At 44.1% G+C, this 25,062-nt stretch overlaps 1 protein-coding gene across 1 annotated transcript in view; it reads left to right on the forward strand.

Annotated features, from left to right (window-relative positions):
* Positions 1-25,062, forward strand: part of CASP7 (caspase 7) — a 41,875-nt gene that overhangs the window by 11,099 nt on the left and 5,714 nt on the right. Inside the window, exons 3-4 of the mRNA XM_025274122.3 lie at positions 21,789-21,925; positions 22,528-22,656. Of these exons, the coding sequence (XP_025129907.1) occupies positions 21,789-21,925; positions 22,528-22,656 (266 nt within the window). The remainder of the gene's footprint in view (positions 1-21,788; positions 21,926-22,527; positions 22,657-25,062) is intronic.

Genomic DNA, 25,062 nt, shown 5'->3' on the forward strand with positions numbered 1-25,062 from the left:
TTGTTGACTTACTAAACAGTATTCGAGCTACATTAAATGTCATTTTAATTTTGTCTTCATCCAAGTTGTGAAATATTAGTTGTTTATTTTCTCTGCCTTCACTCAGATCTGACCTGTACCCATATGTTAGAAAATACACCAGCCACCTACCAAAGAGACAGCTAAAATTCAAGTAAAATGTGTGACAAACCCTTAAAATTTAGATTTTTCCTACCTTTTTTTGTTTGATTTTTTTTTTGTTATTTAACTTTAATAGGATAGAAGTTTCTTTCATCTAGTAAAGTATCTTTAAAATTAACCACTTGAGATACCATTTTGGTCACTAATTGATTATTTCATTTGTTCATTCATTTTTTTTAAATGTATTACTTATTTTTGGCTGTGCTGGGTCTCCATTGGGAGGTAGTTCTGGTTGCAGTGTTTGGGTTTCTCATTGCAGTGGCCTCTCCTGTTGTGGAGTGCAGACTCTAGGCGCGTGGGCTTCAGTACTTGTGGTACATGAGCTCTGTTACTCCACCACGTGTGGAATCTTCCTGGACCAGGGATCGAACCAGTGTCCCCTGCATTGGCAGACAGATTCTTATCCACCGAGCCACCAGGGAAGTCCCATTCAGTAAATATTTGCAGAGTGACTGAAAGAACATAAGTCCCTTGCAGCAGGTCCCATAGTTGACTAGTGGCAGAGCCAGGATTTGAACCTTTCCTCACCTGCCTCTCAACCTTTACTCACGAGCTCTCAACCACCACTCTCAGTTGCCACCTGTATGTGCCAGGTCCTGTGTTTGGGCCTGGGTTTGCAGCGGGCAAGCAGACCAACATGCTAGTGTGGTCTCTGCCTCAGACATTCACACTCTGACTGCCACTCTCAGTTGCCACCTTTACGTGCCAGGTCCTGTGTTTGGCCCTGGGTTTGCAGCCGGCAAGCAGACCAACATGATCAGTGTGGTCTCTGCCTCAGACACTCACACTCTGGTAGGGAAACCACACATGGAACCAGTAACTGAAGTGTGATGGTGTCAGGAGTGGGCAGAGCAGAGATGGGGGGAAATTGGCCAAGCTGGACTTTAGAAGGACTTGTCTACAGGTCACAGAAAGGATCTGGAATTGGTTCTAAGGATGGGGAGGTCACTAAAGGGTTTAAGCCGTAGAGTGACTTGATCGATAATACCTACAGAAACCCACGAGATCACCCAAGCTGCAGCACGGAGGGGGATGCTCTGAAGAGGGGTTTGTGGGGAAAGGAAGCAGGTTAGGAGTTCCCCAGGCAGAGTGGATGGTGTAGATGGAGCGGGACGGGGGCCTCCAGAGCTTGAGAGATAGAAGTTGTCAAACTTTGACTGAATGGAAGGAGAATCCAGAGAAGAGATTGACAAGAGGAAAGTGACACCTGGATCCCAGGGAGTGTTGAAGGTGGCTCGTGCCCACTGAGCCCTCTAGCTCAGCAAAGGGGTAAAGCCCTTTCTATCTCCAGTGTCACGGTGATAACACTGCAGCAGCATTTGCTGCCTTGCAGTGCTTCCTGCTTCAGACCGTGCCTGCTGCCTGTGGCTTTGCTGACCAAAACCTCGTGAGAAACTTGGATGGTGTCAGAGACCTCGTATATGATGGGGTGAAACTCCAAGTGTGATTAAGACAGGATAATCTGAAGCAAAGAAGGAGTGTCCCTTATCACACCTGGCCCATGGACACCCACACTTACCATCTGTGCTTTATGGACTCTGACTGGGGTTGTAATTCGGTGACTGGGGTGAACATAGCCCTAGATGCTGGTTGTTTCCTGCAAGTCTGGCAGGTGTGTGGCAGCCCCTCCCTGGTTCCCTCTGCAGAGTGTGGGGAACTTTGCATCCCTCACGCCAGAGGGGTGGGCGCAGCCTGTGGTATGGGAGTGTTGCTGCTGCTCTGGGTGCTCCCTGCAGCTAATGGCAGGCACCTTCCCTCCTGGCCCATCCCCAGCTCCCTTCTCTAGGTGTCAGAATTGCAGGAAGGTAAGGCAGTGGACTGGATGGACATGAGTTTGAGCAAGCTCTGGGAGTTGGTGATGGACAGGGAAGACTGGCGTTCTGCAGTCCATGGAGTCACAAAGAGTCGGACACAACTGAGTGACTGAACTGAACTGAAGGCAGAGGAGGGGGCAGTAGCACCCCATCTGTCTCTAATTGAGGACCCTCACCCTCCACTGGAAACCCCAAGGACTCCGGGAAACAAAAAGACCTCTCTTTTCTCCCCAGAAGTCTGGGTGGGATGGACGCAGTGACCTAGGTGGTCCCAGGCCCTTAGACTTGTCTTGGTTTTTTGTCTCACTGCCACTAGATGGCATGACAGCATCGTTTTATTTCCATTTCATTGCATTCGTGCTCAGTCATGTCTGACTCTTTGCAACCCTATGGACTACAGCCTGCCATGCTCCTCTGTCCATGGGATTTTCCAGGCAAGAGCACTGGAGTCGGTTGCCATTTCCTCCTCCAGGGGAATCTTCCCGACCCAGGGATCGAACCCAGGTCTCTTGAACCATCGGGGAAGCCCATTTCATTGGGCCCTGAGTAAGGGAAGTCGCTCAATTGTATTCGATTCTTTGCGGCCCCATGAACTGTAGCCTTCCAGGCTCCTCTGTCCATGGGATTTTCCAGGCAAGAGTACTGGAGTAGGTTGCCATTTCTTTCTCCAGAGTAAACCAGACTATTCCTTAATTCGTATTTCTTAAAACACAAAACTTTATTAAAATGTCTTCTACTTATCTGATTATTGAAGTACACTTGGAAAAGACAGAGAACCTCAAAGTAAAAATATTTAGAATGTAAAATTTAAATTAGTAAAATGCTTGGACTTAGTAACTATATTCCAATAAATTTTTTTTAATAAAAATAGAAAAAGTTCCATTAAAAATTGTTTTAAATGAGTTAGAAGAAGTAAGTGCTGTGTGCTCTCTGTTCTGTACCTGTGAATCTAACCAACTGTGGATTGAAAATTTGGGAGAGGGGGTTTCAGAAAGGTTCAAAAAGCAAAATGGATTTGCAGAGTGCCAGCAACTATTTACACAGCATTTATATTGTTTTAAGTATTATATAAGTAATCTAAGGATAATTTAAAGTATAAGGGAGGATATGCCTATATTATATGCACACGGTGCTAAGTCGCTTCAGTCATGTTGGACTCTTTGCAACCTCCTGGACTGTAGCCCATCAGGTTCCTCCATCCATAGGATCCTCCAGGCAAGAATACTGGAGTGGGTTGCCATTCCCTTCTCCAGGGGATCTTCCCAACCAGGGACTGAATCCCCATCTCTTAAGTCTCTTGCTTTGGCAGACAGGTTCTTTACCACTGTTGCCACCTGGGAAGCCCTATATGCAAATACTACCCCATTTTAAACACCGTACTTGAGCATCCAAGGATTTTGGTATCCTCAGGGATTCCAGAACCAATCGCCCTCAGATACGAAGGGGCAACTGTGTGTGTACCATCTATGTTCATTATGAGCCATCATTTTTGAACAAGACTTCATGTCATCTGAGCACTGGAAGAAGGATCTCTCTTGATATTAACAGTAACACTAAATCCTAGCCCAGGTTACCTGCCATCTGTGTTAATGAAGTGGTCCCTGCTCTGGATATAAACTCAAGTTCTTTTTTTTTTTTTTTTTTTTTTAAACTCAAGTTCTTAATGAATATCTAGGCACAGCTAAAATAGTTGGTAACCAGGAATAGCTGTTCACAGAATTGTAGAGTATTGGGAGCTGCATGAGGCTGGGAGAGGAAGGATGGGGGCAAGCTGGAGGAGGAGGGACTTGTCAGAGAATAGACAGTGGGTTATCAGGAGAGGGGAAGAGCCTGCCTGGCGGGGAGTGGGGGTGGGGCACAAAGCCACAGGGGAGTGATGGTCAGGCCAGGCCACACAGCACAGGTCTCAGTGGAGGCCCTTGAACAGGGTGAGTTTTGTTCCAGTGGTACCACTGGAAACCATGGCAGATACAAAATCAAGCCCTGCCCAGTAGCCTGGAAGATACCCCCTCCCAGCAACACTGCAGCTGAGAAATCAGAGACTCCTTTCTGAGCTCTGCCCAAGGTCACTATTAAAGGAAATAAAAAACGCAGAAAACAGATTGCACAGGCTCTCAAATTTCCCCGGGGCCTTGGTGGAGCCAGGGGTGTCCCTGCCAAGGGGTGTGTTTATCCTTCCAGTTCCTGAGTGAGGAGGGCAGGAGAAAAGTCTTGTTTTCGAAGCTTGATAAATTCCCTACTTTTGAGGCTCTGGCTCAGATCCCATGGGCTTTCCCCTCTGTGTCATCTCTGTGGTCCAACTTTTGTCCTTCCTGGAGTGTGTTTCCTAAATAGCACTTGGTTGTAATTCTTCTTTCTCCTGGGCTGCAGCTTGAGTTGCTCCACCAGTAAGTGTTATATGTAAACAGGTCCCTATTTTGTTTTAAAAAAGTGTTATTTGTGTGGTTATAAGAAAGATCCAGGTGGCCTGCCTGTTCATTTGGAGGAGGGGTGGGCGAATTGGAGAAAAGAAGGGACAAAGCAGACATTAACTCATTCCAAAGCCTGTGTCCCTAATTAAGCAAAAGTCATTCAGTCATACTCATTGATTGAAAGAGACCAGGTCCAAGCACGCTAAGAGAAAAAGAACTTTAAAATATAGCCAGGCAGTTTACATTTTCAGTAAAGGTAGCCTTCAAGTTCAGACCCTGGAGTCCTGGAGGCCTGTCTCCCAATTTTTTATATAAAGAGTAATCATGGTTTAATGATGTAGTTGAAGCAGTGATGGTATTGCTTAAAATGACAACCGTGCTGGTGTAGAGTTGGACAACTCAGGTTCAGATCCTGGCCCTGAGTCCCACTCTAGTTGAGCAACTAGAGCAAATGTTTTGGCTTTCTTGAGCCTCAGTTTCCTCATCTGTGTGGGAGAAATATCAATACCACCCAGTGGGTTGTTTGTGAGAATTAAAGGACATGATGAGGGACAAATCTTAGAACCGTAATTTCAAACCAGAGAACTCCTTGAAAGGTAATTTATCCAGTTCCCCTTCTGTAATGATCAGAGAAAGTGAAGACCAGAGAGGTTAAGTCCTCTGTTCACAGTCACCCAGCAAGACCAAGACCCAGGTCTGACTTGCGGTCACTGCATCAAGTGCCGTCCACAAGTGCCGTGGCATCGAGCTATTCAACCATATTAATCCACCAGCGGGGCGGTTTTTTTCTTCCACCCAAGTGGGTCAGCAAATTTAATTCTTCATTGAAACTGCTCCCTTTCTGCTTCACTTCAGCTGAGGGATGGTATACAGACAGCATTTCAACAGGGCTAGCGATGGGCTTTCTGATAAAGGGGGCCATGTGACCGTTTCAGGAGCAGCGAGCCACACCTCTGAAACATGATCAGGCAGTCTAAAACTTTGAAGCCATAACTTCTACATGTATAGATGATTGCTCTTCTAGAAGAGAAATAATGAAGCTATAAAGTTAACAGAAAAAGTGAGAAAGGAGTTTGGGAGAGAATGGATACACGTATATGTATGGCCAAGCCCCTCCGCTGTTCACGTGAACAGCGTTGTTCATTGGCTATACCCCAATACAAAATAAAAGGTTTTTTAAAAAGGGAGAAAGGCGGGTAAATAGTAATAGAACTTTTCAAACACCGTTAGCATAGAAGTCCAGTAATAGAAAAGTACTATGAGAATAAGACCCATTGTTTCTCAAGGGAGCTTGTAGTCACAGTAAGAAATGTGCATTATGGCCTTGCATGATCAAACCCCAGCTCACTGGTGCTTAGGGCTTTCTGTCTGGCCTACAGCTGGTATGATGATTCTGTAAACTCCGCGGCTGAAAGTGGAAAAGGTAGATGAAGTGCTTGTTAGAGAATCAAAACGAAGTGTCTGAGCTGTTCTCAGTTCTGGAGCCTGCAGCCACAATACAGATACTGTTGTGTCTCCCACTTTGTTCTAGGCTATTTAAAGAGAATTCTGTCCTTTATTTCCCCTGAATGATTTTTTTTTAAGTCATTTATCAGTTTTTATTGCCAGAGGTCTCTATTCTTTTTTCAAGGAGGAAGTTGGAAATATGGAGGCTAGTAATTCTTCTCCTTAGCCTGACTTTAAACTGACTTTGTTTCCCAATGGAAGTGTATTTTTGCAAATGTAGTTTCAGAGAAGGAATGGAGCCAGTTTCCTCTCCTTCACAAACCTGAGGATGGCAAGTGATTAGGAGGCTTGCCCAGGAGAGCAGATGTTGTAACTCGACTTCATCAGCTTCACACCTTTCATTAACTGTGACCTTGAACCAGGAAATTGAGAACAGCACTGCTGAGCTGTTTGCTTAATAATCTGGGTTTTTATGTGTTTGCCTCTTCCTTATTGCATTTGGAGGAGTGAAAGGGGAAAAGTATAGTCATTTCCTGAACCATTTGCTTTTTTCAGGACCCTTGAAAAATGATTATATGCCTTACTTGAAAATTAAGGTGCTTGGTATACGTCTGTGGTCTTTTGTTTTATTACTTACAGTACTATCTTGAGTATCTTGATAAGGAAAAAAAATAACCTTAATGAATTTGAACTCTGATTGAACACACACTCACTTCCTACTTTCATTCACTTACATAAAATTTTACATCTTTTCGCAGTTCCTGTGTGTGCTGTTTTGCCACCTTTTTGTGCATTTGACACTTCGGTGGGTTGCCTGCATCTGCATGCTCATCACTTTAAATAGCTGTGTAGTATTTTATTCTCTCTATCCTCTGTCCCCTGCTTGGCCATTGCCCCATCGTTTCTAGTTTTTCACTCTTAAAGATGGTGCTGCTGGCTGCATCTTCGTGGAAGTGTGTGGGTTTTCCCTTGGGACCCCAAGTTCCTAGAAAGTCACTTTTTCTCTAGGGAGCCGTCCTGGAATGGGGAGGAGGCAGCCACGTGGAGCCTGGGCATTTCTGCCGGTCAGCAGAGAAGGGGGAGGCCAGTGTGATGTTCCCAGCCCCAGTGTGAATGGTCCTATGGAAAAGTCCAGCGTGCAGTTCACTGCTGATTCAGTCACAGGCCTTCAGGGCCGGGCGGACTGTGCCAGTCTCCTGCCCCTGCTGAGCTCCGAGCATGTTGAGTTTTTATTATTTCAGGGAAGAAGGAAACTCGCTGCCGGTCATCGCAGGGCGAAGTGTAGTTCTGATGCAGAGGGGGGTGCTTTCGGATGGAGACATGAGGTACCACCTTCACTCTTTTCCTTCCTGTCGGTCTTGTTCTGTGCCTTGGTGTGTCCCAACCTGGGGATGCCCTCTCCTTAAATCTTGAAACCATGAACGAATCATCACAAAAATATTTAGACAAAGCAGCTATGAAAACCAGAGCTCTGGTTCCGATTGAAGCAGCCCTAGGGAACTGTGTGCCTGGTGGAGTGTTTACTTTGGTGCTGATGAATGTCTGCAAACAGAGCTACTGGGAATCCTATTCATGGAGACACTTTAGAAAATAAATAGGAGCGGGTTTGGGTGCTTATATATTCCCTTCCAAATATAGAAAGGTATAATTCACATTTTGGGCAGCCTAGGGGATCTGTAAGAAGATAAAACCTGTATTTATTCACTCCGGTGATGGGGAAAATAATACTTGTGCCGAGTGTATTATAAAAATTTATTGTGCGCCTTCTGAGGTTTTTTACTTCTTTGTAAAGGAGGCACAGTATTTTTATCCTATAATGTTTTCTGGTACGAGTGACTGTGGATTCTTCAAGGAAGTCTTTTTGTATAAATAACCATCGGAGCTTGGTTGTAATTCTTTGCCTCTTGATGTTGCTGAAATGACTGAGTTGGCTGTGCACTGTGAAATTTGAGGTTCTGAAAAATGGCTCTCAATCTAAGAGGTTAGAATTATCCAGTTCCTTCCTGATAATCAGTGCTGGCATTAGCTGTGTTCCCAGCAGAGATTTGAGCTTACTGGAATGCATCTGGGAGTTGAAGATAGTGGTCCTTCCCCATATGAGCGAGGAACTACAACAGCAGACAACATGAAGGATGGTGGGGAAGCACCACAGTCGGCCAGCCAGCTTCTGTAAATTAGCTGCTCATTGTATCTGAGTGCACACTTGAACGCACTTCCTAAGTCAGTCCTTCTGCTAGGCCTTCGTGGCTCTTGTGATCTTGCTTGTCTGGCCCCAGTTAAGCATGGTGATTTTGTGGTCAGATTTGTTTTTTTTTTTTTAATCTGCAGCCAATTGTGTAACACATGAACTTTTAAGAGGATTTTGGAACTTTTAATTCAATGGTTTATCAGAGCCTTGAACTTAACAGCAGGGTTCAAAACCAGAATCCGGTGTTTCTCCTCAGTGCAGTAATCTTGGCCAGTGTGTTCAGAATGTAGAAAGGTCAAGTTAGAGACTAAGTTTATCAGCACAAAATCAGCAAAGGGAGGGGACAGAATGGGGCCTGGGGAGGGTAGAATGGGAAGGCATAGAATCTGGCTTTAAAAGTACCCTGGCTGGTCTTTATTTGTTAGATCCTTCCATACCTTGCATTGTACTTTGTAGAACAAATGTTGGTAATGATTATTAACAGACTTCGTTAAAGCATTAAACACTATTAAAAAATATTCATGGAACAACAAGGCCCTACTGTAGAGCACAGGGGACTGTGTTCAGTATCGTGTGGTAAACCATAATGGAAGAACACATGAAAAAAAGAATATATGTATTCAGATACGTGTATCTGAATCACTTTGCTACACAATGTTGTGAATCGACTATAGTTCAAAAAATAAATTTTAAAAATATATCAATGATCCGTGTTCCTGGTGACTTGGGGGATATCTGAAGTGGTTCCTCCACCATTTATGCCATTTGTCAGATTCAGAGAAGGGCTGGTTTCCATCGACCTGGACTGGAACAAAGTGCGCGTCGTGTCCACCTCTTGGGGTCTCTGTAATACCAGTTTTCACATATGGTAGCACCTCCTGCAGAAAAGCTAAATAAACCTGAGAAGACAAGAACAGCCACTTTTAGAAAATCTTATCTTCGGGGGAGGATCGTCAGCTGAAGTTTTTAATTTGGATCCTTGAAAGCTTCTTATCACCCTGTTCGTTCCCTTCCCGGTACCCCAGCTTTGGAGACCCTGCAGTGCTGAGGTGTGGACCAGACCACCTTCATCTCTGTGCACTTGGCTGATGGATTAGTACCATCTCTTTGGAGCTTTTGAGGGTCTTATGATTCTGTCCAACAGCAGTTGTTTATCTAACAATCTGCTTGGCTCTGGCCATTGATCTCCAGACAGTAACTTTATGAGCTGCTAATGCTGGGATGGCAGAGCTCCCCTCCCTACACTGTGCTGATATGAGTTATGGGGCCACCAAGGCAGTGCTGGAGAGTTGCTCAAACGTTGTGCAAACAAGGGCACATCAGGATGACCTTGCTTGCAAAGAGGCGTTTCCTGAAAGTGTCTTGGTTGTTGCTGTTAATTTCGGTTTAATGTTCAGCTCAGCTGTCACCTCTGTCACCTTGCAGATTTCATGGAGAGCCATAAATCCCACACGTGACCCTAAATATAGCCATGCTGCTGACCCAGGGTGCCTTCCACAAGGCCGTGCTCCCCAAAGCATATCTCCTGTGATCTGGCCCAGAGCTAAGGGGCCCAAAGGCTGCAGCCCTGTGAAGAGTGGCATTTGATAGGGTGGACGAGCTGGTGCTTCCTACCTTGTTTAGGAGGGAGAGGGACTGGTCTACCCCTCAGGACTGGGACATCTGCTTCCACTAGCTCTGGAAGTAACCAAAAGTCTTAAAGCAAGAGCAGAGACAGGAGTGAAAGGTCAGGGTCAAAAGGGCCCAGACTAGTGCTGAGGCCCTCAGGCTTCTGAGGGTGTGAGTGTCTCCAAGAAAACACCCAGGCCTGGGGATCAGAGCCTGGATCTAGGGCGAAGCCTGGGAATCTGTTTTAACAGAGAAACCCTGGAATAAGGTGTTAGACTGCAGAATAAATATGGGCACTGCCACTGTCTAGCTTTGTGATCTTGGACAAGTTAATGCAATCTGTTCTATGAGTTATGGGGTTAATGCCTTATAGAGTTATTGTAAAGATTACATGAGATAGAATATGTAAAGCAGCAAGTGTTCAAAAAGTGGTACTTAGTAGAACTGTATTTATTATTGTTGTTACTATTGACACATAGAGGAGGAAGAAGTTTTAAAATTTAGGGAAAGAGGTGAAATTGCAGTAGAAAACAGAAAAATGGGGTATTCAGGGACATCTCTCAACAATTGCACAAAAAAAGTATGAATCCAAAAGTTTCAAAAAAGTAATGTTCAAAACAGAGCCAATCTTGAAATTCATTTGCAGCAAGTGATTTTTAACTATTAAGTAATAACTTTTAAAAATCTTTGAATAGGTAACTTATTCATAGATACAAAACGAGATATACAGTCAAAATTCTTCCTCCTTCCTACTATCCTACCCTTGGCCTCTAGAACACAGGTAATCACTTTTGATGCTACTTAATAAATAACGTGGACTTCCCAGGTGGCACTGGTGGTAAAGAGCCCACCTGCCATTGCAGGAGATGAGAGGTAAGAGACTCAGTTTGCATCCCCGGATTGGGAAGATCCCCTGGAGGAGGGCGTGGCAACTGACTCCATACTTCTGCTGGGAGAATCCCATTGACAGAGGAGCCTGGCAGGCTCTGGTCCATAGGGTCGCAGAGTCAGATATGACTAAAGAGACTTGACAGGCATGCATGTGATAAATAACATGAGTAATCAATTCAGTTCAGTTCAGTCGCTCAGTCATGTCTGACTCTTTGTGACCCCGTGAATCGCAGCACGCCAGGCCTCCCTGTCCATCACCAACTCCTGGAGTTCACTCAAACTCATGTCCATTGAGTCGGTAATGCCATCCAGCCATCTCATCCTCTGTCATCCTCTTCTCCTTCTGCCCCCAATCCCTTCCAGCATCAGGGTCTTTTCCAATCAGTCAACTCTTCGCATGAGGTGGCCAAAGTACTGGAGCTTCAGCTTTAGCATCATTCCTTCCAATGAACACCCAGGACTGATCTCCTTTAGGATGGACTGGTTGGACCTCCTTGCAGTCCAAGGGACTCTCAAGAGTCTTTTCCAACACCACAGTTCAAAAGCATCAGTTCTTTGGTGCTCAGCTTTCTTCACAGTCCAACTCTCACATCCATACATGACCACTGGAAAACCCATAGCTTTGACTAGATGGACATTTGTTGGCAAAGTAATCTCTCTGCTTTTTAATATGCTATCTAGGTAGATCATAACTTTCCTTCCAAGGAGTAAGCATCTTTTAATTTCATGGCTGCAGTCACCATCTGCAGGGATTTTGGAGCCCCCAAAAATAAAGTCTGACACTGTTTCCACTGTTTCCCCATCCAAAAAGTTGGCTTAAAGCTCAACATTCAGAAAACTAAGATCATGGCATATGGTCCCATCACTTCATGGGAAATAGATGGGGAAACATGAGTAATAATAATGACATTTATTTACAGTTTACTACATGCCAAACACAGTTCTAAGTGCTTTGTGGGTATTAAGTTGTTTACTAGCTTTGGGGCAGAGGCTGTTACTGTTCTTTTTACAAATGAGGAAACTGAAGCACAGAGAGATTAGGTTAAGTAACTTGCCCACTATCATTCAGCAATGTGCTGCAGCAGAGTTTCAACCCAAGCAGTCCAGTCCCAGAATCTGTGGATTTATCGTTTGTATCATCCTGCAGGAGTCTCTTTATGCAAATCCAAGCGAGATACTCATTTTTCCTGACAGGTAGCACAGTGTTCTCACTGCTCTACTGCTTTGTTTTGCTCTTCACTTAACGCTACTTATTGGCAATTATGCCACAGCAAGACAGGGAGAGCCTCCCCATTATTTTTTAACAATACTGTTTGATTTGGATTCAAGACCTTCTCTTTTAGAGTCCATCCAGGAAGTAGAGACCGAATTGGATCTTGATACTTGCCCTGCTGGTTATTATAAGAGGGAGTGGCTAATTGAATAAACTTAAGTCTGCCAGCCAGGTCTTTTCAAGGCGGCTTGCTATTATTAAGTTTCAAAATTGGAAATGGGAACAGTGGAGGGGAAAAAAAAAATGGAAGAGAACTTGTCCAAAAGTATTTCCAAACAATGTTAGGTGTCAGACACAAAAGAAAGACTTAAGCACAATGATTGTCCTGTGTCCTGCGGAATCAGCGACTGGGACTTCCGAACATAAGCCCCTCTCAGGAATCAGTCCCCTTCCTACGTGTGAGGCTGTGCTCAATTCATGTCTCTGCCGCAGCCTGGCAGCAGTAACTGACAGAGTGGGAGAGATGGCACAAGAAGGACAATGGGGTGGAAGGGAGCTAGATAATCCCCAGGAAGAGGGAGCCTGAAGCCTCGCAACTAGTTGGTGGTAGACTCTAGTCTCTTGGACTCTTTCTTGCAGAATACATCCACAGGCAAGTCTTCAGTCCACTTGGGTTTTGTTTTTTATTTTTTTGGTTTTTGCTTTTTGTTGCTTTTGGCTGGGCTGGGTCTTCATTGCTGTATGAAGACTTTCTCTGATTGTGTCAAGTGAGGGCTTCTCTCTAGTTGCAGGGCAAGGGCTTCTCACTGCAAGGCTTCTCTTGTTGCAGAGCATAGGCTCTGGGTGTGTAGGCTCAGTAGTCATGGCACACGGGCTTAGTTTCTCCAAGGAGGCGTGTGAAATCTTCCCCGAGGAGGGATCGAACCCATGTCCTTTGCATTGGCAGGTGGATTCTTAGCCACTGGACCACCAGGAAAGTCCAGTCCAATTGGTTTCTTCCTGGCTCTTTTCCCCTGGTGACTTCTCGACTATCGGTTCTTCTTCTTCCTTGTCTCTTGTTACATAGTCTAATCATCAGGGTTTGCTTCCCCAGACTTAAGCTACAGGTGGAGTTTTCTCAAAGCCTGTGCCTCTTAGCGGGACTTCCCTGGTGCCTCTTAGCAAGATGAACTCGATGGGATTAAGTTGATAATCACTCTTTGATCCACATCTTTGGTAGAGAAAGACCTGGGTTTCAAAATAGGTTTTTTAACAAAAACCTATTTAGGTTAGAAGGAAAAATGAATACGGACTGACTCAAGTCCAGAAGGAGGAAGCAGATATGAAGTTCATTTTGAAAATGAGATTTCAGTTTAGGGGAAGAATGTTGTTGTTCTTGTTCAGTCACTAAGTCGTCTCTGACTCTTTGTGACCCCATGGACTGCAGCACTCCCTGCCCCTCACTGTCTCCTGGAGTTTGCCCAAGTTCATGTCCATTGAATCAATGATGCTATCCAATCATTTCATCCTCTGCTTCCCTCTTCTCCTTTTGTCTTCAATATTTCCCAGCAACAGGGTCTTTTCCAATGAGTCAGCTGTTTGCATCAGGTAGCCAGATTATTGGAGCTTCAGCCTCAGCATCAGTCCTTCCAATGAGTATTCAGGGTTATTTCCTTTAGGATTGACTGGTTTGATCTCCTTGCAGTCCAAGGGACTCTCCAAGTCCAAGAGTCTTCTCTAGCACCACAATTGGAAAGCAACAATTCTTTGGCGCTCAGCCTTCTTTTTGGGGAAAGAGTAAGAAAGGGAAGTTGTCCTTACCTCCCTTAAGATATTTAATCGGGATCAGAATCACATTCATATTCATTTTTAAGGTACTTTTTAGAACCATGGAAAGTATTTTCTTTAAAGTGTGTATCTTTACATGCATACTTTTGTGTTCCTATTTTTAAAGCAGTTTATTTTCCAAATTCTGTTCTGATAGAAACTGAGTCCTTTTCTTTATGTAACTTTTAGCTGAGCCTGTTTTTCTTTTTTTTTTTTTTTCCTCTTTGGCTGTGCTGTGGCTTACAGATCTCAGTTCTCTGACCAGGGATCAAACCCCTCGCCTTCAGCATGGATAGTGCAGAATCCTAACCACTGAATGGCCAGGGAATCCCCAGAGCCTGTTTTTCTTATAAAAGATACTTGCTGGTGTAGTTTGACTTATCACCCCTGAGGTTGGGTTAATGGCAGCCTGAAGATATCACAGCTTGTTTATTATTTGGATATCATTGTACAGATTGCTTGAAAATAATCTATATTTTAGAAAACAAAAGTAAAATTTTATCTCTTAAAGGGCTTAAACTTGACCTCCAGCATGTCAGACTTAATGCTCCTCTTGTTAGGGTCTTTGTTGTTTAGTTGCTAGGTTGTATCCAACTCTTTTGCGACCCCATGGACTGTGGCCATAAATTAGCTAAAGACCTGTCAGGAGTCAGTGAGAAAATGCAGATATGAGAATTTTATCAAGATAGCAGCCCATGAGAAATACTGACAGATGCTAATTATTGTTATTATTATGTATAAAATGGGTGTGATTATACCCCATCCTTCTACCTCAGAGGTGTCAGTTGAAGACCAGAGATTCTGTAAATGTGTGAAATACGGTGTAGATATTTTAACTTGCACAGAGAACACCATCCGTGGAGGTCACTGACACAGTGGCAATAAGGAAACCAGTCCTGCTCCTCCCCAAATGGGGTGTCCTTGACCAGTACAGAAACACTTTTGCTGACACTCATCTCTGAGCTTTTATGGAGGCCTTAGAGCGGGAGAAGACGCCACGGGAAGACCTGCTGTCACCGAAACTCCCCACTGTTTTGTGACAGTCACAGAGGCCCCAGGGAATTCAAGAGAGGAAGCTGATGCTCTGTGAAGGAGACTTACCGACCCAGGGCACACAGGACAATGCAGACCTCTGTCTGACCCCAAGTCCAGGGCTCTTTTGTACTGCCTTTCTGGGGGAAATTGTTTAGTCGCTCAGTCGTGTCCGACTCTGCGACCCTGTGGACTCTAGCCCACCACGCCCCTCTGTTCATGGGATTCTCCAGGCAAGAATACTGGAGTGGATTGCCATTTCCTTCTCCAGAGAATCTTCCCGACGGAGGTATTGAAGCCATGTCTCCTGCATTGAAGACAGATTCTTTACCACTGAACCACCAGGAAAGCCCTGGGGGAAGTAGGATGAAGGAGAATTGGCATCACCCCTGTAAACAGACAGGAAACAAAGGAGAAGGGGAGTCTTTAGAAGGTAGGAGACCAGACTGAGGACATTTCTCTTTTAGAAATAAAATGATATGACAGAAGAAATTTGACCTTATAAAAGTAGAAGATAAAGTCACGCTGAAGCTGAAAACAGCAATAAGGAATCTGAATGTTGAACTTACACAGCTCATCTGTAATGTGGGCCAAGGTAGGAAGGGAAAGGCCACCTCCTTTCAGATTCTGATAAACTCGGGTAACATCGAGTGAAGACCCAGAGTAAAGGACCCTTGGACCAGGAAACAAGCTCAGCTTTCACTTTCATTTTACTTATCCCAACTTTTTAAAAAAAAATTGGTTTTAATATGAACCATTTTTAAGGTCTTTATTGAATTTGCTACAGCATTGCTTCTGTTTTATGTCTGGGGTTTTGGCTGCAAGGCATGTGGGAGCTTAGATCCCTGACCAGGAATCGAAACCTCACCCCCTGCATTAAAGGTGATGTCTTAACCACTTAACCACCAAAGAAGCTCCTTCTTCCAACTTTTGATCAGAGCTTTGGGAGGGTGGTGGATACATCACTCTAACAAATACTCAAGGGCATAGGGCTCTGGAACTCTGACATGAAGGAGGAGACCTGGGATGGTCCCACTCTGCCGATCACTAACTGGGTGACTTGGACAACTCCCTTCCTCTCTGTGGACCTCAGTTTCCATGTCTGCCAAATGAGCAAACAAAACCTGATTCATTCATTCATATGACACTTTTTTAATCCTGACTGTCCCAACTAAAACCTTTCTTGCAGTATTTAGTAGAAGTGGCAGGAATGGATATACTTGACTTTTTCCTGATCTCAAGCAGGAAGCTTTTAGCCTTTTATCATTAAGTATGTCGTGAAAATTCAGTTAACTATAAAGTCAGAAAAAACAGGAGTTTTGAAACTTGAGAATTGTACTCTAGGAAGCAGATTCACAGAAAGCTCTGAGAACTGCTCTACCTGTTAGAAGTGAAAGGCATAATTATAAACATTTTTGAGACGTAGAATCGTACATCGAAATTGCATACTGGGGACTTTGGTGGTCCAGTGGTGACCACGAGTTCAATCCCTAGTCGAGGAACTAAAGTCCCGTATGCCGTGGAGCACCTAAGCCCTTACCCTACAAATACTGAGCCTGCCTGCCTCAACAAAGATTCCACGTGCCACGACTAAGACCCAAAGCAGCCACATAAATAACTTAATTTTTTTTAAAAAATGACACACTGGTATTTCACATGGAGTTCACCAAAGACACATAGTCCCAGGTAAGCACAAAGCAAGCCAGCAGCAAGTCACCATGACCCCCTGGAGAATCAGGAAAGACTATTATATACATTGCTAGCATCAGAAGAAAAAAGAAGTATTGATCTTTGCAGCTGAGCAGGCAGTCCCATCCTAGAAGCTGCCGCTGCTGCTGCTAAGTCGCTTCAGTCGTGTCCAACTCTGTGCGACCCCATAGACGGCAGCCCACCAGGCTCCACCGCCCCTGGGATTCTCCAGGCAAGAACAATGGAGTGGGTTGCCATTTCCTTCTCCAGTGCGTAAAAGTGAAGTCACTTAGTCGTGTCCGACTCTTAGCGACCCTATGGACTGCAGCCTACCAGGCTCCTCCGTCCATGGGATTTTCCAGGCAGGAGTACTGGAGTACAGGGTGCCATTGCCTTCTCCGCATCCTAGAAGAGCCCTGGTTACTGTATAATGCAGAGGCTTACTGCACAATAGGAAGGGAGGGGAAGCCCAAACAAACAAGTTTGTGTTTAATTTTTTCTTGCCCTTCCTAAAAATATAAATTTTATTTCATCAAATATGATATTAGCAGTGGGTTTTTCATAGATGCCCTTTGCAGGCTGAGTTAGTTCCATTGTAATCCTAGTCTAATTATGATTTTTCTCATAGCAGGGTGTTCGGTTTAGTTTAGTCGCTCAGTCATGTCCAACTCTTTTGAGACCCCATGGACTGCAGCAAGCCAGGCTTCCCTGTCCATCACCATCTACCAGAGCTTGCTCAAACTCATATCCATTGAGTCGGTGATGCCATCCAACCATCTCATCCTCTGTCATCCCCTTCTCCTCCCGCCTTCAATCTTTCCAGCATCAGGGTCTTTTCCAGTGAGTCAGTTCTTCACATCAGGTGGCAAAAGTATTGGAGTTTCAGCTTCAGTATCAGTCCTTCCAATGAACATTCAGGACTAATTTCCTTTGGGATTGACTGTTTGGAAGTCTGTCACTGTTTCCATTGTTTCTGCATCTATTTACCATGAAGTGATGGTACCAGATGCCATGATCTTAGTTTTCTGAATGTTGAGTTTTAAGCCAACATTTTCACTCTCCTCTTTCACTTTCATTGAGAGGCTCTTTAGTTCTTCTTTGTTTTCTGCCATAAGGTGATGTCATCTGCGTATCTGAGGTTATTGATATTTCTCCCGGCAATCTTGATTCCAGCTTGTGCTTCTTCCAGCCTGGCATGTCTCATGATGTACTCTGCATATAAATTAAATAAGCAGGGTGACAACATACAGCTTTGACATACCAGTCTCTTGTTCCGTGTCCAGTTCTAACGGTTGCTTCTTGACCTGCATACAGATTTCTTAGGAGGCAGGTAGGGTGATCTGGTATTCCCATCTCTTTAAGAGTTTTCCAGTTTGTTGTGATCCACAGAGTCAAAGACTTTAGTGTAGTCAATAAAGCAGAAGTAGATGTTTTTCTGTAACTCTTTCGCTTTTTCAATGATCCAGAGGATGTTGGCAATTTGATCTCTGGTTCCTCTGCCTTTTCTAAATCCAGCTTGAACATCTGGAATTTCACAGTTCACGTACTGTTGAAGCCTGGCTTGGAGAATTTTGAGCATTACTTTGCTAGCATGTGAGATGAGTGCAATTGTACAGTAGTTTGAGCATTCTTTGTTGCCTTTCTTTGGGATTGGAAAGAAAACGGACCTTTTCCAGTCCTGTGATCACTGCTGAGTTTTCCAGATTTGCTGGCATATTGAGTGCAGCAGTTTCACAGCATCATCTTTTAGGATTTGAAATAGCTCAATTGGAATTCCATCACCTTCAGCTTTGTTCATAGTGATGCTTCCTAAGGCCCATTTGACTTCTCATTCCAGGATGTCTGGTTCTAGGTGAGTGATCACACCATCGTGGTTATCTGGTTCATGAAGATCTTTTTTGTACAGTTCTTCTGTGTATTCTTGCCACCTCACCTTAATGTCTTCTGTTTCTGTTAAGTTCATACCATTTCTGTCCTTTATCGAGCCCATCTTTGCATGAAATATTCCCTTAGTATCTCTAATTATCTTGAAGAGATCTCTAGTCTTTCCCACTCTGTTGTTTACCTCTATTTCTTTGCACTGATCACTGAGGAAGACTTTCTTATGTCTCCTTGCTCTTCTTTGGAACTCTGCATTCAAATGGGTATATCTTTCCTTTTCTCCTTTGCCTTTCACTTCTCTTCTTTTCTCAGCTATTTGTAAGGCCTCCTCAAACAACCATTTTGCCTTTTTGCATTTCTTTTTCTTGGGGGTGGTCTTGATCACTGCCTCCTGTACAGTGTCATAAACTTCCATCCATAGTTCTGGCACTCTGTCTATCAGATCTAGGCCCTTAAATCTATTTCTCACTTCCACTGTATAATCATAAGGGATTTGATTTAGATCATACCTGAATGGTCTAGTGGTTTTCCCTACTTTATTCAATATAAGTCTAAATTTGGCAATAAGGAGTTCATGATCTGAGCCACAGTCGGCTTCCAGTCTTGTTTTTGCTGACTATATAGAGCTTCTCCATCTTTGGCTGCAAAGAATATAATCAATCTGATTTGTTTATTGACTACCTGGTGATGTCCATGTGTAAAGTCTTCTCTTGTGTTGTTGGAAGAGGGTGTTTGCTATGACCAGTGTGTTCTCTTGGCAAAACTCTATTAGCTTTGCCCTGCTTCATTTTGTACTCCAAGGCCAAATTTGCCTGTTACTCCAGGTGTTTCTTGACTTCCTACTTTTGCGTTCCAGTCCCCTACAATGAAAAGGACATCTTCTTTGGGTATTAGCCCTAGAAGGTCTTGTAGCTCCTCATAGAACTGTTTAACTTCAGCTTCTTCAGCATTACTGGTTGGGGCATAGACTTGGATTACTGTGATATTGAATGGTTTGCCTTAGAAAGGAACAGAGATCATTCTGTCATTTTTGAGATTGCATCCAAATACTGCATTTTGTACTCTTTTGTTGATTATGAGGGCTACTCCATTTCTTCTAAAGGATTCTTACCTCCATCATAGTTTGGCCTCAGGTCAAACAACGGGGAGGGAACACAGCTCCACCCATCAACAGAAAATTGGATTAAAGATTTGCTATGCATGACCCTGCATCAAAATAAGACCCAGTTTCCCCCTCAGTTAGTCTCTCCCATTATGAAGCTTCCATAAGCCTCTTATCCTTCTCCATCAGAGGGCAGACACAGTGAAAACCACAGTCACAGAAAACTAATCAAAATGATCACATGGACCACAGCCTTGTCTAACTCAATGAAACTATGAGCCATGCCATTTAGGGCCACCCAAGATAGACAGGTCATGGTGGAGAGTTCTGACAAAACATGGTCCACTGGAGAAGGGAATGGCAAACCACTTCAGTATTCTTGCCTTGAGAACTCCATGAACAGTATGAAAAGGCAAAAAGATAGGACACTGAAAGATGAACTCCCCAGGTTGGCAGGTGCCCAATATGCTACTTGAGATCAGTGGAGAAATAACTCCAGAATGAAGAGACGGAGCCAAAGCAAAAACAATACCCAGTTGTGGATGTGACTGATGATGGAAGTAAAGTCCGATGCTGTAAAGAGCAATATTGCATAGGAACCTAGAATGTTCAGGATATGAATCAAGGTCAATTGGAAGTGGCCAAACAGGAGACGGCAAGAGTGAACACTGACATTTTAAGAATCAGCGAACTAAAATGGACTGGAGTGGGTGAATTTAACTCAGCAGGGTATTGGGTTTTGTCAAATGCTTTTTTGCACCAACTGAGTTTATCACATAGGTTTTGTCCTTTATTCTATTAATATGATGGATTATATAGATTGATTTTCAGATGTTAAATTGACCTTGTGTTCATGGGATCAATCATACTTAGTCATGCTGTATAATCCTATTTATAGATTTGCAGAATTGGCTTCTAAGATTTCATCAAGGATTTTTGCATCTGTATTCATGAAGGATATTGATCTGTAGCTTATAGCAAAATATTTATTGAGCAACTTACAAGCCAGGCATTGTTCTAGGTATTGGGGATTCTGCGATTTTTCAGAAGAGATTTTATTTTCAGAATATATATAGATATATTTTCTCTGATGGAATTTACATTCTGGTGGGTGACTAGCGATGCATCTCCCCACTCAATCTGATGTTTTTTCCCTCTACCCTCTCAACAATGCCCCAGGTTCCAGCTTCAGTGCCTGTGTGCCTGACTCTTAGAAAACTGGATGGTCAGTGTCTGGAGATTGGAAGGGGCCTACTTTCCATTTTAAGTTACTATTCCTTTTTCCCCCTTTCATGGAAATGTTGATTGAATGATAAGATCCATATGGAGAAGTGCACACACTTATGTACCCTTTTGTGTCTAGGTTCTTTCACTCAGTGTTATCTGAGATGCATCCGCATGGCTCTGTGTTGTCATAGTTTATTCATCTCGTTATTGTAGGCATGTGTTTTAATGCACTCTATTCATCATGCATCACAGATCATGAATTTTTTTTTTTTACATATTGAAGGCTTGTGACAAACCCCATGTTGTCAGATGATGGTTAGAATTTTTTAGCAGGTTTTTAAATTATGTATTAGTTTATTTGGCGGTGCCAAGTGTTTGTCCCAGCATGTGGCATCTTCAGTCTTCATGGTGGCATGCAGGATCCTCTGTTGTGGCATGTGGGATCTACTTCCCTGACCAGGGATCAGACCCAGGCCCCCAGCATTTGGGAGAGTCTTAGCCATTAGACCACCAGGGAAGTCAGCAATAAAGTATTTTTAATAAAGGTACACCTACATTTTTTTTTTAAGAAATAATGCTGTTGCACACAGTAGACTACAGTGTAGTGTAAACATAACTTTTATATACACTGGGAAACCAAAAACAAAAAAAAAATCATCGGACTCACTTTATTGTAATATTCGCTTGATTGCAGTGGTCTGAGCCCACATCTCCATGTCTGTAGTGTTGGGCTGTACGAATATTCCACAGTTAATCCATTCTACTGTAAATGGACATTTGGATTTCTCCCTCTTTGGGGCTGTTACTAAACAGTACTGCTGTGCACACGCGTGGCTCTGTCCTTAGGTAAACATCTGCTCTCCTTTGGGCTGGATACCCAGGAGTGGACTGGGTCTCTCAAAGGATATGTGTAAGTTCAGTTTTGGTAGATTCTGCCAGTTTCCACAGAGGGATGTACAAAGTGGGCTCCCCCAGCATCGAATAGTAACTCCAGGTGCTGAACACCCTGTCGTACTCTAAGGCATAATCACCGACACCCTGTAGCACTTGTAAGGAGCGTAGTGGTATCACCTTATGATTTCAGTTGGCATTTCTGTAGCATCTAATGAAATTAAGCAGGAGATACTACTCACTTTACATATGACAGTTAAACAGAACAATCTGTCCAGCCCAGGTCTTTTTTTTTCCCCACAGACATTGCAGCTTTCTTAGGCATGCCTTTTATGCTAGTGGTAAAATCAAGAGGTCATTACTGTCTTGACATCTTCGATAGCCCCTGACTGGCTTTATATTTTCCCAGTAAGAAGAAGAGAAATGACTCAGGGAAATCAGTCAACATCCCCCGGGACCGGGTGCCTACATATCAGTATAACATGAATTTTGAGAAGTTGGGCAAATGCATCATCATAAACAACAAGAACTTTGACAGAATAACAGGTGGGTGCTGGGGGCATGGGCTCAGCTCTTCTGTTCCCTTCCAGTTCCTTTAGCTTCATTCAGACTGGTATCAGACGTTGGTCAGAAGACCACTGTGTCTACCTGCTATAGCAGACAGCCCCTGCGCAGGTGGTGTCACGTGTCCAGGAGAGAGGGATGAGGGGAAACTGGGAACTTTCAGTTTGAGATTCCCATCATGTGGGTTAGCAGATGTGGGGCTTGGACCAAAGGACTCAAAGGATGAAGGTGGGGGCGAGCTGTTTGGTGTTGGCTGAGCCAGGTGATGGGGCTTCCCAGGTGGTGCTAGTGCTAAAGAATCTGCCTGCCAGTGCAGGAGCCACAGGAGACACAGGTTTGATCCCTGGGTGGGGAAGATCCCCTGGAGGAGGAAGTGGCAATCCACTCCACTTCTTGCCTGGAGAGTCCCCATGGACAGAGGAGCCTGGTGGGCTGCAGACCATGGGGTAGCAGAGAGTCGGACATGACTGAGCATGAGTACAAGCCACATGAAGGGGCTTACCTTTCGGTGGGGAAGGGGGTGGCGGTACTCACCTTTTGTGCATGTGACGCCCATCGGTGAACTCGGTGCTCGATTCCCACAGGAATGGGTGTCCGCAACGGCACAGACAAAGATGCAGAGGCTCTTTTCAAGTGCTTCCGGAGCCTGGGTTTCGATGTGAGTGTCTATAACGACTGCTCTTGTGCCAAGATGCAAGATCTGCTGAAAAAAGGTACATTCCTGCCCCTCCTCCTTCAGTCATCTTCCTGCTTCCCAGTGGAGCCGGCCCCACCTGGTCTGAGAAGCTGCCTTCACATGACGGGGGGAGGGATCTCAGCGTGGGAGGCCTTTCCTTCCTCCAGGTGACTGCATACCTATCTCCAGGACACCTGTCTCTCTTGGTAAACTTAGATTTCCCCCTCAAAGGAGGAAAGCAGCTTACCTCACAGCAATAGGTTCTGTAGCTACAAAACAGTCTCAATTTCAAAAGGCTACTCAAGTAGCAAATCTTACCTTTCTGTCCAGAACAGAGTTTAAGTATAAATTTTCACTGGTGGCAGACAGAGAATAATAATCCCCATACACTTCAGAACTACCTTACTTCTTACACAACGTGTTCACAGAATTGTTTCTTTAGATCTTTAATGGAACCCCTGCCGTGTTGGCCAACAACATCATCGTGCCCATTTCATAAATGTAGGGACAGAGATTTAAAGAGAGAATAAGGGTCATACTGAAGGCACAGTTAGGAGGAGCAGGACCAAAACTCAAGCATTAACTAGTTCCAGAACAATTATGTTTTCTATTACCCCACACCTATCTAGTGGAAGCTACCTATGATATTCTCACATTTAGGGCAAATAATTGAAAGTAACACCCTCCCAACCTGTTAGACAGTGACCCATGGGCAGAGGGTAGAAAGTTTCAACCACTGATGCTTTTCTCAGATGCACAGCTAAACAAGAAAAAGGTCCCTCCCCCCACCTTATAACATTCTCTCTTAAGTACCCATCTCTTACATTTTTAAAAACCAGGCATCTTTTCCTTACTTCTTCAAACAAGGATCTTAAGAGCCGACCTTCTGTACCCTAGTAGGCCACATGGTAGAGCAGACTGGAAATCACGAGTACACGTTTGGGGTCTAGTCCAAGTTTGAGCAGTCCAAGGGTGAGCAAGGCAGGGTGTCTATGCCCTCCTGGTTTTTTGCTTTCCTGAAATGTGGATCATGATACAGCAAGTCCTGCTTCTTGGGGTTACAATTAGCATTAGCTGAGGGAAAGCTTGTGAGCATGATTTGAGAAGGGTAATGCCCTATACAGATGTAAGGACTTGTCCCAATGGTGGTTTCTGTTCTTATGAAAAGTGAATTATACTGGGACTTCCCTGGAGGTCAGGTGGCTAAGACTGCATGCTCCCAATGCAGGGGGCCCAGGTTGGATCCCTAGTCAGGGAATTTACATGCCACAACTAAGACTTCTTAGAAAGCTTCCACATTCCACAAGGAAGATCGAAGCTCCTACATGCTGCTATTAGGATTCCATACAGCCAAATAAGTAAATAAAAATAAATATTTTTTAAAAAGCAGATTATTCCACCTGAGCCCAGGTCATGTCAGGATCACAGAATTCTCATTTGTCGTCCTATCAAAATAGCAACGTGGTGATTTTTCTTGACAGGGCAAAGTTCTAGGACGTCTCTGAGATGCCATTTTTTATCAGTGAAATAAAAATGAATGAGGCCTACTTCAAGGGGCTCTTGTAGAGATTAAGGAAGGTAACTCAGGCAAAGTACCTAGATCACTGCTGCAGTAGGTGTTCAGGAAATTCTTTTACTACTATTATTTTCTTGGCCATATCGCAGCTTGTGCAATTTTAGCTCCCCAACCAGGAATCAAACCCAGGCCCTCAGCAGTGAGAGCATGGAGTCCTAACCACTTGACTGCCATGGAATTAAGAAATTCTGAATCTTACTCTTCTCTCATCACGGATGAAGAGAAGAAGAAAGGTTATAGTGCATAGTTTCTACTATAGTGCATAGTTTCTAGCTAGCTAGTTAGTTGGAACCATGGAACCGTAGATGAGATCAAGCTAAGCCAACTTACTGGGCCTTCCCAGATGGTGCTAGTCGTAAAGAACCCGCCTGCCAATGCAGGAGAGATGTAAGAGATCCACATTTGATCCTGGTTGGGAAGATCCCCTGGAGGAGGGCATGGCAACCCACTCCAATATTCTTGCCTGGAGAATCCCATGGACAGAGGAACCTGGCGGGCTACAGTTCATGGGATCTCAAAGAGTCGGACATGACTGAGTGACTAACTCTTTCTTTCTTTTCTTTTCAGTAAATGTAATACATTCACCTTGTTTGGCAACCACCACCACCTACCTCCAGAAGAACTCTTTTCATCTTGCACAACTGAAACTCTGTCCCCATTAAACCCTAAGGCCCTGTTTCCCATCCCCTCAGCCCCTGGTAACCACCATTCTGCTTTCTTCTTGGTGAACCTGATTACCCTAGGAACCTCATATACCTGAAATCATAGGGCCTCTTTTCCTTAGTCAGAGTCTTGTTTCACTTAGTGTGTTTTATTTTCTTTAACAAATACTTGCTTGATACTCATGTGATCTGCTTTGCAAATATC

Source organism: Bubalus bubalis, chromosome 23 (assembly GCF_019923935.1).
Source record: "Bubalus bubalis isolate 160015118507 breed Murrah chromosome 23, NDDB_SH_1, whole genome shotgun sequence".
Lineage (NCBI taxonomy): Eukaryota > Metazoa > Chordata > Mammalia > Artiodactyla > Bovidae > Bubalus > Bubalus bubalis.